General features: G+C 41.3%; 1 protein-coding gene across 1 annotated transcript; it reads left to right on the top strand.

Moving 5' to 3' along the window:
• On the top strand, positions 11,177 to 12,914 carry LOC8066218 (transcription factor MYB41). The gene is made up of 3 exons (XM_002452490.2): positions 11,177 to 11,496; positions 11,599 to 11,728; positions 11,930 to 12,914. Exons 1-3 carry the CDS (start codon positions 11,364 to 11,366, stop codon positions 12,657 to 12,659), a joined length of 993 nt encoding a protein of 330 aa, XP_002452535.1. The 5' UTR covers positions 11,177 to 11,363; the 3' UTR covers positions 12,660 to 12,914.

The raw sequence follows: 13,004 nt of genomic DNA on the forward strand, positions 1-13,004 counted from the left end.
ACTTTTTCCAAAGAAAAAAGCGGTCTGTTCCGGGAATCCGGACCGGTGGACTTGTCTTGGGCTGAGTTGGATTTTCAGGCCCAGAAATACACGAACAATGAACGAATATCTGGGCCGCCACAGTTCGCTTAAAAGTCGTTTGTTTAGAAATTTCGATGGAGAGAAAGGGAGACTCCATACTCGATGAAAATGGCCGGGAAAGAATTTGTCCGGTCCAGCTTCGCTTTCTAATTTTCTGTGTTGTCCAGTCCATTTTTGTGTTTGCGCGGTCAAATGGAAGAGGAGGGTTCCCTCCCGTTTTTGCATAATCCCGTTCATTCTATGCAGCATGCCTAACAAATACATATTTTTGGTTATATGTTAGAGCTCTTTTACCTATTAACTAATGTTAATGTGTTAGCATCATGCAAGTCGATCTGGTTCGTGACCAGGGAGTGATGGCGGACTTAGGGGATAGAAACCTCATTGATTGGTGGCTGGAGAGGAGGGTACTGCTTGATTTGGAGTAGGCGAGTAGCGTCGAGGGTTCGGCTCGTTGGTTTTCCTCGTCTCTTGGGAGGCTTAGAAGGAGCGTAACATGAGGATCTTCAGGAATGAGGTCTCCACTGTGGCGGCTATCGTGAAGCGAATCTACGACAAAGGGGGTCTCTGGATTGATGTTGGCTTCACCCCGCTAGCTTCTGCATGGGCGTTCTTTGCTAACGCAAATGCCGCACATTTAACCGCCGTATAGCTTCTTAAGAGTTCGTGTTTTTGTTGGTTGTTAGCTTTACTAATGTCTCGCTTGCCTCTTGCAACCGAGTTGATGTAGCAAGCCTAACAACCGGTTATAACAAAAAAAACCTCCTTTCGTCTTAATGAAACACGGGCCCTAACTCTACGTTTGTGGGGAAAAAACATCATGCAGGTGAATATTAAACTGATGTTCATGCGCGTATATTACTATGTGATTTTGTACATATATTCTCGAGAATATTAGATCACGTAATCTTAATTTTCAGCTCTCCGTCTATTGTTTGTTTCCATATGTTCGCATATTCTAACTCCGTTTTTCTATCCGACTTTTTCGAATCCAATCCCCTTTATGCCAAAAAAAATGAAATTGAGCGGGAGAGGGGGGGTTTCCACCAGGGGCGGATCCAGAGTAGTAGCATGGGGGGACAGCTGTCCCCCTAATTTTTTTAAAAAACATCTAGTATATATACTCTTTAATAATATATACATATATAATACATTGTTGTATATAATTGCTAGTCTGCTCGGCTCATATAACAACCTTAACACTTTACATTCACAACTATTTTATCACCGTTTAGTGATCTAATTATATTATGTCTATATTTATGAATTATATCGTTTTCGTTCGTACCCCCACAATTAAAATCCTAGATCCGCCACTGTTTTCCACCAATTTCAGTCCGTTTCATCCCTCAAAATCAAATCAAATTAAAGTGCTGCTGATGCTTGCTGGGCAACAGTTCATCTGCTTGCACAATTATCAGATATTCAGTTGCAAGACGGAACATTTGTTGATAATAGTAATACCATAGGGCACAGGCTAACCGATGCAATGAGCACTACTACTCATGTCATCATGGATCTTCTCCTATACCAAGAAAAATACTGCATGCATCACGCGTCCAAGACGTTGCAGTTCATCCGGTACATTCTTCAGAACAGCAATTTCTTCTGCAGATGCAATCCACTTGAAAAGAAATTCTGCCCTCGCCAACTCGTGTCCCATTCTCCTCAGTCCTCACCCATTAAATTAAAAACGAAACAAGTTGCCAAGCTGGTATTCAAGTATTCGACGATTGCAAGTACAGGGTGCCGTCGCCCAGTAGTAGACAAGGCTTATTATGTTTGTCAGCTGACACAGCTCATGATTACAAGTCGGATTCATAATGTCAGCACTGATACTCTGACGGATTAACCATCTTTGACATTGTTAAAGGCGCCCTCGGCAGTCAGCCTGTCAGTAGGCCCCTTTTTAATTGTCAGACTTTGGTGTTAGTCTTCCGTGAAATTATGACCAGATTTGCGACACGTATGCTGAACCGACGAGTACATCAGTGACTGGTCAAAAATTTCATCTGCATTTGCAAGTTAATATATATGTTTTTGTTTTCATATTAAGTACAATGAACTAATTTCTTCAAATGATGAGCGTTACTATGCAGTCCTTGCTCCATTTTGTTCAGTCACTCTCTGTCACTGGCTCACAGCACCACAAACATTTGATTCTGGCAAACACAGCACGAACGGCATGGATGTGCAACAGATACATACTGCAAGGGTTAAACCCCAGCAAATTACAGGAGAAAGCGGCAGCCTTGTTGACAAAAGGTTAGGTTCGATTCCATTTTGTCGCCTGCAGCAAGTGGGCTGGGACACGGAGTAGCAGTTGCAGCGAGAACAGCGACGTAAATCCGTTTAAACAGACAGCACACACCGCAACAGTGTCAGTGTGTGGACGCCTGGCTGCCCTGGCAGCGTCGACAGCGAGCGAAACCAGTGGCAGTAGCAGTACGCGGGATCGCTTTCCTGCGAAGTTGGACATAGCAGATGGGAAAAACGCAGGTGCCGATCGATCGAGCAAACCTGTCCATCGCCAAAGGGGCACACGTCTCTGAAGGTTATGGGCCTATCTGCAGCCTAAATAAAGCTATAGGACAGCAACGTATTAACAGCCGGCCAGGATGGGAGTGTGATATATGCATGCGTGCGTGATTTTTGCAGACACAAATGAACACAGACAGAACTCTGAATCTGTGTCTCTGTGATGTGGTAACTGGTGTCCAAATGAACAAACATCTGAAAATGGTGGTACATCAACTCTCGCTTAACTGAAATGGCTATAAAATCCATCCATATTCAGCCGGCCTTTGCTAACTGCATAGGAGCTTTTCAGTCATCTTGCAACTTGCACTTACGAAAGTAAGCATTTTCCAAAAAAAAAAAACATTTTTTGGGTTGATCGACCACTTCAGTCTCTTCAAGAAATTTTCGAGAGTAGTGACTACAAGTGAGCGAAAACAAATACGCATCATGCCTCACTCGCTGCAGACGGAGACATGTCTTTTTCAGTTCTTTTTTAATACGAAGCTACGTCCTTTTTCAGTTGTCTCTAGTACGGAGCCTTTAGTACACTTAGGACACTGAAGCACTTATATATAATATAAATCTCGCTCGTCGTCAGTAATGTGGTGGACTCGTGCTCACGACTCAACCAGTGATTTTGACAGTGAAGGCTTAAGTCACAACCACTAAGGAAGCTGGAGTTGAACTAATCATGAAGGAAAGCTCCCCTTAACTTCGCCTATTATTGTCGATGCTGAAGCAGCACAGATCGGATGAAATTAGCATTTGGATTTGCATGCATGGTATATATTATAGCATTAGACAGTTGTTGGATATACAATAGTTTAGTGAGCTCGTTGATCCCTGATGGATGAGTTTGATATGGTCTTACTTTCTACTATACGTCTTTTGCAATTTACATCATAACCTGAAGTATTTTTATGAGCAGGTCTTAATCTTATGGCCAGTTGCAACCTAATAATGATCCGCAGGTAAATTATCGCCACGGTGTATCTTTTAATTAAACTGTAAATGCCTAAACGAAGTCCAAAGTTATAATGCTGTAAATAAAAGAGAGTTCTACCGAGCAGGCAGAATTAAACAACAGTTGATCTGTTCCTGCACTTCATCAACCTGATTGCATCAACAAACGGTAGCCAGACAGATGGTTTACTGAAATAATATCCTATGGCACAGTTAGAAACCCATGTCCGCAAGGAAACATCTTTCAGTTGGACTTTGACGAGCAGACTCCCAATCGCCGACGATCGGTAACGTCAGAGTACATGTGAATGGACAAGATGCATATCATTTTCTATAATTGTCTACATGTTAACAGTTTCATGCATGGGGTGGGGCATGCAGTAGCTTCAACCTTCAACAAAGAATGCAGCCTCTACTGAGGACCAGGGAAAAGGTTGTCAGATAGCAGGAGAAGCTTTATCCTATTGCTTAACTTGTTGTCCATGGCAAGTGATGCAATTGCACAGTGAACAAAGGAGGACAAGTCGCGCAAGACAATAGTTGAGGAAAATTGGGGACCAAGAAGCCTCCATCTCCTTGTGTTTGTCTCGGTTCGCTGTTCCATCTGGCTCTGTTGCGCCTGACATTGTGAATATATATATCGAGTATATCTTGTACTAGTTTACGATTATATATCGAGTATATCTCATAGTTTAGGGTTGTGAGCCGATATTGTTGTATGTATTTATCTGGGGAGAAAACTTGGTCCTTCTCGTCCTGTTGGCTCTCAATATGAGTCCATGCCTACTGTCGCCGGTCGCCGCCTCCATTCGCCAATGTCGTAGATGGGAAACGCATAAGCAACTCGTCAATCGGTTTCCACTCCAATCACAGTATTTGCAATGCGGCGTCACTACAACTATGGGAATGATAGTATTCGCCTTCTTCTCCAGTCTAACCGTTCTGGTACGTGTGGGTGGATGCTTGAGTATATATTTGGTACTTTAGGGTTGTGAAAATCCTTTCAGTTGCAAATGAGTTGAATAAAAATTTATACTAGTCCAAATTAAATTTAACGCACAAATTCTCCTTTTGCACTAGACATCTGAAATCAATGGACAAAAGGTTATGTGGATAAGGCTTCTCTGTAGTTGAGTCACTAGTTAGCAAGTGGTCTGTAGAGGAACTGGTTCCAGGGTATACAGATTCTACATACCTTGAGATAAGCAGAAGCAGCCGGGAGACACAATAACAAGGACCAGAGGTCCATAGCTTTAAAAAGGAAGGTTGGTACATTTGTCTAACCATCAACGATGGCATATTAGTACCCTTTTGGTGCACACACGGCACACGCACTCGTTGTTGTGGTTTAACCTCAAAGTGAGCATGGTCCGAGGCATTTGTCTGCTTCTGACGATGACGAGACTGCTAGCTTTCAAGAGTGTCGAGGTGGGCAAAGATCGTCATCAGCAAAAGGATGTTCCGGATGGAAGCTAATATAAATCGTTCGAAGTTCTTGGTCGCTGCCTGCACCAACTCCCCGCGCGCGCGCATATGTCAAAGAGGGTGTCATCACTTGCTTGTTCCAGTTTACATGGTGAAAGAAGAAATTAAACTACCTTTTATTTCTACTGACATGACACAGATGTGCGTCGCTGTGCAAGCCTCCGGGCGTGTCTGCACGTACTGTTCAGCTACCCCAGCCGTGGCTTCTACACGGCTTGATAGAGTAGTGATGAGGCTACTACTACGGTTATGAAACACTGGACTTGCATCTCTGAAATTTGGCAATAATGCCATCATGCATCTTAAATTCTGAAGCCCCTGTTTCTGAAATTTGGCAATGCCATGAGTTTTATTTCTGAACTTCCATTTAATTTCTGAAAGTAGACCGTTAGGTGATCTGAAACTCTGAACCTTCATTTCTTGAATTTTGGCAATGCCGTGATCTGATCCTTTGGACAGATAATTTCTCAGTTTGTATCCATGTAACTCACTGTCTCTCGCAATCAGGCCCTAACTGCTCCGAGCATAGATCCTAGCTGCCATATATACAGCAAGGCCCTACGACATCGACACATGAATGAACACTATAAGAACTGTCTGCTAAAGTTTTCCTTGTTTCTTAAGCACAACATGGTTGAATTTATCTAGTATACATCAGTCAATCCAGCGTCAGCGAATATCTCAGCAGATCACGGATTAAAAGATGTGGCCTATGGGAGAACGAGTTGGTGGGAATTTGAGGCCCTCTTTTATGTGTTGTACCTTTGGATGACTCATGCAGGGATCCAAGAATCTTTAGCCTCTATTTGAACTTAATTAGAGGCACACATCTATGCATGGCTGCTATCATTTTTGTTAACCCTGATGACCACTTCTTCTTTTTTAACTTGGCTAAATTAATGCTAACGGTAGTTCTTTTTTCTACGTGCAGAAAGAAAATTATTCAGAGTAGGTGCTTGTCTTCTCTTGCCCATCATCCTTCATGCATGGCATGAAGCTCTAGTAATAAGATATTTTTTTAGTATGTAGCCCTTTGTTAACTAGTGCTAGATATGCACCTAGATGCATTTAATTTTTGTATTTGACCAAGTTGTCTGTATGAGAATACAAGCGACACCCTAGGTGTAGAATACTATTCTACACCGAACTGTTATACTGAGAAAATTCAGTATCGCTCAGTATTCGTGTTTCAGTATTGTTCAGTATTTCGTGGTCCTGAGTGTTGGACAAGTTGATACTGAACACTCTCTAGTACTGCTCAGTATTTTTTCTACTCAGTTTTGACTTGCGGTGTAGAATAATATTCTACACCTAGATGTAGAATAGCGCTACCGTATATATACGATAATATTCTACACCTCCATTTACGATAATTTTATTTACTAATTTATGATAATATGTATACATATTTAAAATAGTTGGATTACTATAACACGTGAAGATATTTACCGTAATGCTATAGTAAACTACTTAGTAAAGAGTTACTATAATCTTGTAAATTAATATAGTAATTATCGTAACTCAAAGTGGCTACAAAATAAGTTATTTTGTAGCCAGCTACAGAGTAATAGTTCTATATATATATATATATATATATATATATATATATATATATATATATATATATATATATATATATATATATATATATATATATATATATAATGTAATATATACTTAGATATATAAAACCGCTGAGCTTCGAGCCTGCAACAAAAGTCTGGTCAGACTTAAGATGAATGACTAATGACGGCTTAGTCTGTCAAAACATGTATGATTTCCGATGTGGAAAGCATCAAGTAAAAAAACATGCATGCATGGTCAGCATGGATATATACTCAGAACCGTTATTCAGATGTATATAGACAAAGAATTGTATGGACGCATGTATGTTTCGTTGGTATACTGACTTCACATCGAAATGTCAATAAGTGTGTGTGTATATAGGCACGAATAAATAGATTAGCAATCACCCCATGACCGAGCTCAGGACTAAAATTAGTCCCTAGACAAGTGGATGCCATTTTGATAAGGAGAGATTGAAAAAAGGCGCCAGAGCACGAGCAAATTAAACAACGTACTAGCTGGAGACTTTATCTTGTTCGTTTGGCTGATAAGTCATGACAGAAAATACCGTTGACTGATTTGTTGACAGATTCGGCTGATAAGCTCAAACGACTGCATTTATAATTCAATGAGCATGCAAGACAATCATCACAATCAAATTCAAATGAAGCACCATTAACTGTTAATTATACGTGCCTCTTCTTCACTCTCAAACCTCAATTCATAGATCAGCAGATCTCCTGCTGTTCCTTTTTTAAGAAAATATTATACGTGCCATTGAGCATAAATCAAACCAGTAAAAAGACGAATTTAAGCATGATATGTTCTTTCTGCTGGGTTTAGGTAGGCAAAATCTTTGGAAAACAGTATTATTATAACGCGTCGACCGTGCGCCGCCTCGACAACTTCACCAAACGAGTGCTGCGGAAGGTTACCTCCCTGCTAATTCGTGAGCCGCCCAAGTTGCCGTCTCGTGCAAGTGCGGTAGTCCAGCTGCAGAGTAAGCGTCTAGCAGCCCAGCGCCTCTCTCTATGGCCTGCTTCCAAGCAAGATGGGATCATAATCATACAGCGGCCAGGTTTAACCATGGGTCTATTCACGCCAAGTGTGTCGGAAAGGAAGGCGACCTCAATTTTATACTCCCTACATCTCAAATTATAAGACGTTTGATTTTTTTTAACCTCTAAGTTTGACCACCCGTCTTATTCAAAAAAAATTATACAAAAATAGTCAAATTTAAGTTATTCTTGAAAAATTTTAATTAATAGACCAAACCACAACAAAAGAAGTGGTCTTTTGCACAATTTTTTAAATAAAGACGAGTGGTCAAACTTGGTGTTAAAAAGTCAAACGATTTATAATTTTGGATGAATTGAGTATGATTTACTATGTAATATAGAAATTTGAACATATATGCTAAGACGGGCCACAAGTTGTGATCCTTGTAGACCGTGTTTACCATAAACGCGTCGTTTGTACGGAACTACTCTAATTATAATAGACCAAACCACAACAAAAGAAGTGGTCTTTTGCACAATTTTTTAAATAAAGACGAGTGGTCAAACTTGGTGTTAAAAAGTCAAACGATTTATAATTTTGGATGAATTGAGTATGATCCTTGTCGTTTGAAATCGAACGCCGACGCTATACAACTTTACTAGGATCCAATGAAATATGTTGAAGAACGGCGCTGTCACGATCCAGCTCAAGGACCCTGACAACGACGTGGAAACGCTAATCAACCCACTCCGCGCGCGTTTTGTTTATATAAAATAAATAATGGGCCACGCCGCCACGGGGAGGATCGGAGGGAGCAGGCAGGAGGAACAAGTCAAGAAGTCGACGACGGCGACCACGGAGACAACGACGAGGCGGCCAGGCTCCCCCCATCCCATGCTCACGTCGTCCCCTCACCTCACGTACGTTGCGTGCATGGGGAGGCATTATCGTCCCGGCCCCACGCCCCCACGTCGCCAAAAGCACGTGGAAATGGATGGAATTAATTCATCCGCGCAAAAATCTACGTGGAAGCCTTAAAAAGTTGCCAAATAAAAGGAACTAATTAATCTTCATGGCTTTGGAACTTCGAAGCAAGGTTTTTTAGGTGGAGAAGGATCAAGACATTTGTCTTCCACTGCTGCGGACTGTGTGGCCCCGGAGCCGCAGGAGGTATACTAGCTAGAACGTACGGAGTACAGTATAGTGCAGTACTAGTAGTAGATAACAGCCACTTCTTTTTTTTCGGATATAAAGGCTGTAGGCTTTAGGTGCTGTCCTCAAATCCCAGCTGCAGAGTATTTTCGCGTGATCTCCGTGCAATTGTTCGGAGCGAATCTATCGCAAGATCTGGTCCTCACGCTGTTCAGCTTGGTTGCAGTTCAGCGACCTCATTTGTCAAGTGGATATATATCTGACCTACAGCAAGTGTCAATATGTGCTGCTACATAGGTTGCTACATTTTCTTTCTTCTTTTTTTTTAATACTAGCTTGATACATAATACTCCCTCCACTACATATTATGGACGATATATATATTTACTCCCTCAAGAAGCTGCAAGTGATGTCTATAGAAATTATAATGGTTTTAGCATTAAGAATGTTCTTATGTTTCCACGTACACTCATCATTAGCTCAAGCTGAGTAGTCATGTACCATTTATTACAATCTGCACTCTTTTCTCTGAACATGGTGGGCCTTGTTTAGTTTCAAAATTTTTAGCAAAATAAGTACTGTAACACTTTCGTTTGTATTTAACAAATATTGTCTAATCATGGATTAACTAGGCTCAAAAGATTCATCTCACAAATTACAGATAAACTATATAATTAGTTATTATTTTTATCTATATTTAATGCTCCATGCATGTACTGCAAGATTTGATGTGTGATGGAGAATCTGAAAAATTTTGTAAAATTTTTTAGAAAGTAAACAAGGCCCCAATCTTCTAGAACGATGTTCAGACGAGATGTTCCGGTCCAGTCCCGACTAATAATAATAGAACTAGCTAACTACGAAATGCCACGATCAGAGAACAGTATTCCACCTAATCGAGGCATTTACTTTTGGGGTTCAGGAGCAAGAGTCAAATTTCTGCATACGCAATTCCAGCTGTAACAGACTCTTTCATTTTGGTATACTTCCACAATATATTTTTTTCTTAGGTTATTATCTGATGAGATACAATGTATATATGCATTGCATACATGCGCATAGGTGGCTTAGTCACTTGCAGGTCCCATTACATGAGAAAAGAATCACATACTAGTACGGTGACATCCAAGAATATGCATGTTGGCATGGCAAATGATATATCTCGTGTGATACTACTGTACTTTTGGTGTGCTAACAAGTACCAAGCTGTTCCAAAAACAACATGTACAAACTTTTGAAGCAGATATATCATATATGTTACTAGTTTTCAAAACGAAAACCAATGTAAACCATCCGACTGTCTTAGAGCCACTGATTAATCAAAATCAGGTGGGGGATTCTCTCCCCTCCCGTCGACTTATAAAAAAAACGAAAACCAACTAATACTTGGATAATCTAAGACTCCCATTTTTATGTACAAAGAGTTGTTTGAAGTTGTTAGATGCATTTTTTTACTTGGAACTAGGTGAATTCCTCGCGCGTTGCTGCGGGATTTTCTTAAAAATAAATTATTATATGCATAGCATTACTATATGTTATTCAGTCTATTATGTATGTATACATATAAATTTGATTTGCATATATTTTATTGTATTATATCTAGTAATAAAATTACTAAGCTAATAGAATAAAAACTAATATTTGGTTACATTATAGAAGAATTAATTGGTCTATTATGTATGTATATATATGAATTTGACTTGTATGTATTTTATTGTATTAGATCTAGTAAAAAAAATGCTAAGCTAATAGAACAAAAACTAATATTTGGTTACATTGTAGAGGAATTAATTGGTGATGAAACAAATAGTGTATGTACATGATTTGTATGTTAATAGATTAAAGATTTAAAGTATTTCACATGATATAGATGATATGGTCATTTTTTGTAATTAATATGGGATGACATGGACTTAGTGGGGAATGATGTGGACACATTGCATGAAGAGAGAATTCATCTAGTGGGGTTTATTAGCTTTATAAGAGTTATAGATAGTAAAGCACTTCCTGGAGCCTGTGTGCTCATTTTGTTTGGAGTATCACAAGACATGCTGAGCTGAACTGATTAAGGGCAATACAGGTGTGATATTACTGCAAATAATCACACACACGTACAATAAGGAACGCAACATATATAATACTAATATATATAATGCTAAAAGAAAACAGAGGTGCTCATATTTCAACGTGGCTCTGAGATTGCTTGGCCAAGTAGCACTGTGTCTAGCAGCCTAGCAAGCACATCAAGACAACTAGACAAGTCAACAATAAGGATCAGGGACCCCTATATTTTAGCGTGGGCACTGGGCAGTGGACACAAAGACCCCTGCCCTGCCCTTCTACGATGTGCACGCTGGCATACTCAAGTGACCAAGGGGCATCTTAGTCATGTATACTCATATAAACTATGTTAACCTGGGTTCATCAGCAAACAGGGATTTCCTTTCCAAGTCTTTATATAGCGGAAGCTGTGTTCTGGTGACCAGCCACCCAAGGGACAGGAAGCTTCAAGGGCTAAGGGAGGCTGCAGGCAGGTTGTCTCCCTCCTTCCCAATCCCACCTGCACCACTCTACCCCCTGTCCCATTTCATCTATCAATGGGAAGGTCTCCTTGCTGTGATGAGAATGGTCTCAAGAAGGGCCCCTGGACCCCTGAAGAAGACCAGAAGCTCATGGAGTACATCCAGAAGCACGGCCATGGGAGCTGGAGAGCACTGCCTAGGCTTGCCGGTATGTGACAGGAACAAACCTCCATTATTTCTCAGTGTAACGTAAAAGAGGTCGATCGCTTCCATGTGAAAATGTAGCTCATCGATCTAATTGTTCTTGCAGGGCTCAACAGGTGTGGCAAGAGCTGCAGGCTGAGGTGGACCAACTACTTGAGGCCAGACATCAAGAGAGGGAAGTTCACCCAGGAGGAAGAACAGACCATCCTCCAGCTCCACTCCGTCCTTGGCAACAAGTACTACACTGCACCTCTTACATATGCTTTCCACCCACCACCCACTAGTTTCTTAGTAAAATCTGTTGCATGTCTGGCATCAAGCAGCATCAACTAGTCTGTTTCAATCTAATCTTCAAGAATTCATATTTGACTATTGTACGTAGTGCTATATATACTGCTATGCTAATCCAGTGTAAACTGTTGGCATGATCAAACCAGATGGTCAGCTATTGCGAAACACCTCCCTGGGCGGACTGACAACGAGATCAAGAATTTCTGGAACACCCACCTGAAGAAGAAGCTGATCCAGATGGGCTTCGACCCGATGACTCACCGGCCGAGAACCGACTTCTTTGCTGCTCTGCCTCAACTCATTGCTCTGGCCAACCTCCGCCAGCTCGTGGAGCAGCGGCCATGGGACGACCACACTGCCAGGATACAGGTTGAGGCGGTCCAGGCCGCAAAGCTCCAGTGCCTCCAGAACCTGCTCCAGTCTGCAGCATCCATTGCCACCAGTCCCAGCTCCAGCAGCATCAACACCAACACCATCCCCAGTGACCTGGAGCAAATCGGCCTCCTGAGTCCTCCACAGATGTCTTCCTTGTCTACGTTGCCTTCTCCAAGTTTCCTGGAGAGTATCAGTGGCCAAGACATAGCAGCTGCAGGTCAACTGCCTGACATCCAAATTCCTAGCTCTTTCTTTGAACAGCAACCCACCAGCAACGATGCCAACCAGCACTCAGACTTCACTCCAAAGAGTAGCGTTGAGGGGGAGAATGGAACCCCTAAAACGCTGCTGCTGTCAGAAAACTCCCTTCCGCCGCTCACCGACTTCCCCATTTCCAACCTCGGTGATGCTTGTGGTGCCTCAAGCTGTGACGGTAGCAGCATTCCGTTCCCAAGTTGGCCTGAGTTGTTTGATGAACAGTTCATTTGCGAGTTTGTATGAATTCTGACCTAGCAGGAGTGTGTGTGTTTGTGTTACTCTATAGTCTCTAGTTTGGTTTTCTTTTTCAGTTTTAGTTTCCTTCCCTTTTCGCATCTGTTTTTGTGCCATATTCTGGTGTGGGTCTCAGTTCAGAGGTGTAGTTTCCGCATGCTGTTTTTTTTTTTGAGTGCAAACGTGTGCTCCTATGCATACACTATATACCAAACACTTGTAAATATACGACACTATAAATTTTGAACGTTCGGATTCTCCATACAGTTTTTGCAAGACCCTAGTTGTTCCCTGGAACCCCACTAAGTTTTCCGTAAATCCTAAGCAATATATGATGTCAATGTGGTGTCATGT

This window comes from Sorghum bicolor, chromosome 4, assembly GCF_000003195.3.
Source record: "Sorghum bicolor cultivar BTx623 chromosome 4, Sorghum_bicolor_NCBIv3, whole genome shotgun sequence".
In the NCBI taxonomy this organism is placed as follows: Eukaryota; Viridiplantae; Streptophyta; class Magnoliopsida; order Poales; family Poaceae; genus Sorghum; species Sorghum bicolor.

Coding starts and splice junctions, on each gene's coding strand:
- LOC8066218 (XM_002452490.2), top strand. CDS start 11,364: ATGGGAAGGTCTCCTTGCTGTGATGAGAATGGTCTCAAGAAGGGCCCC. Junction 11,497..11,598: donor AGCACTGCCTAGGCTTGCCG/GTATGTGACAGG, acceptor TTGTTCTTGCAG/GGCTCAACAGGTGTGGCAAG. Junction 11,729..11,929: donor CACTCCGTCCTTGGCAACAA/GTACTACACTGC, acceptor TGATCAAACCAG/ATGGTCAGCTATTGCGAAAC.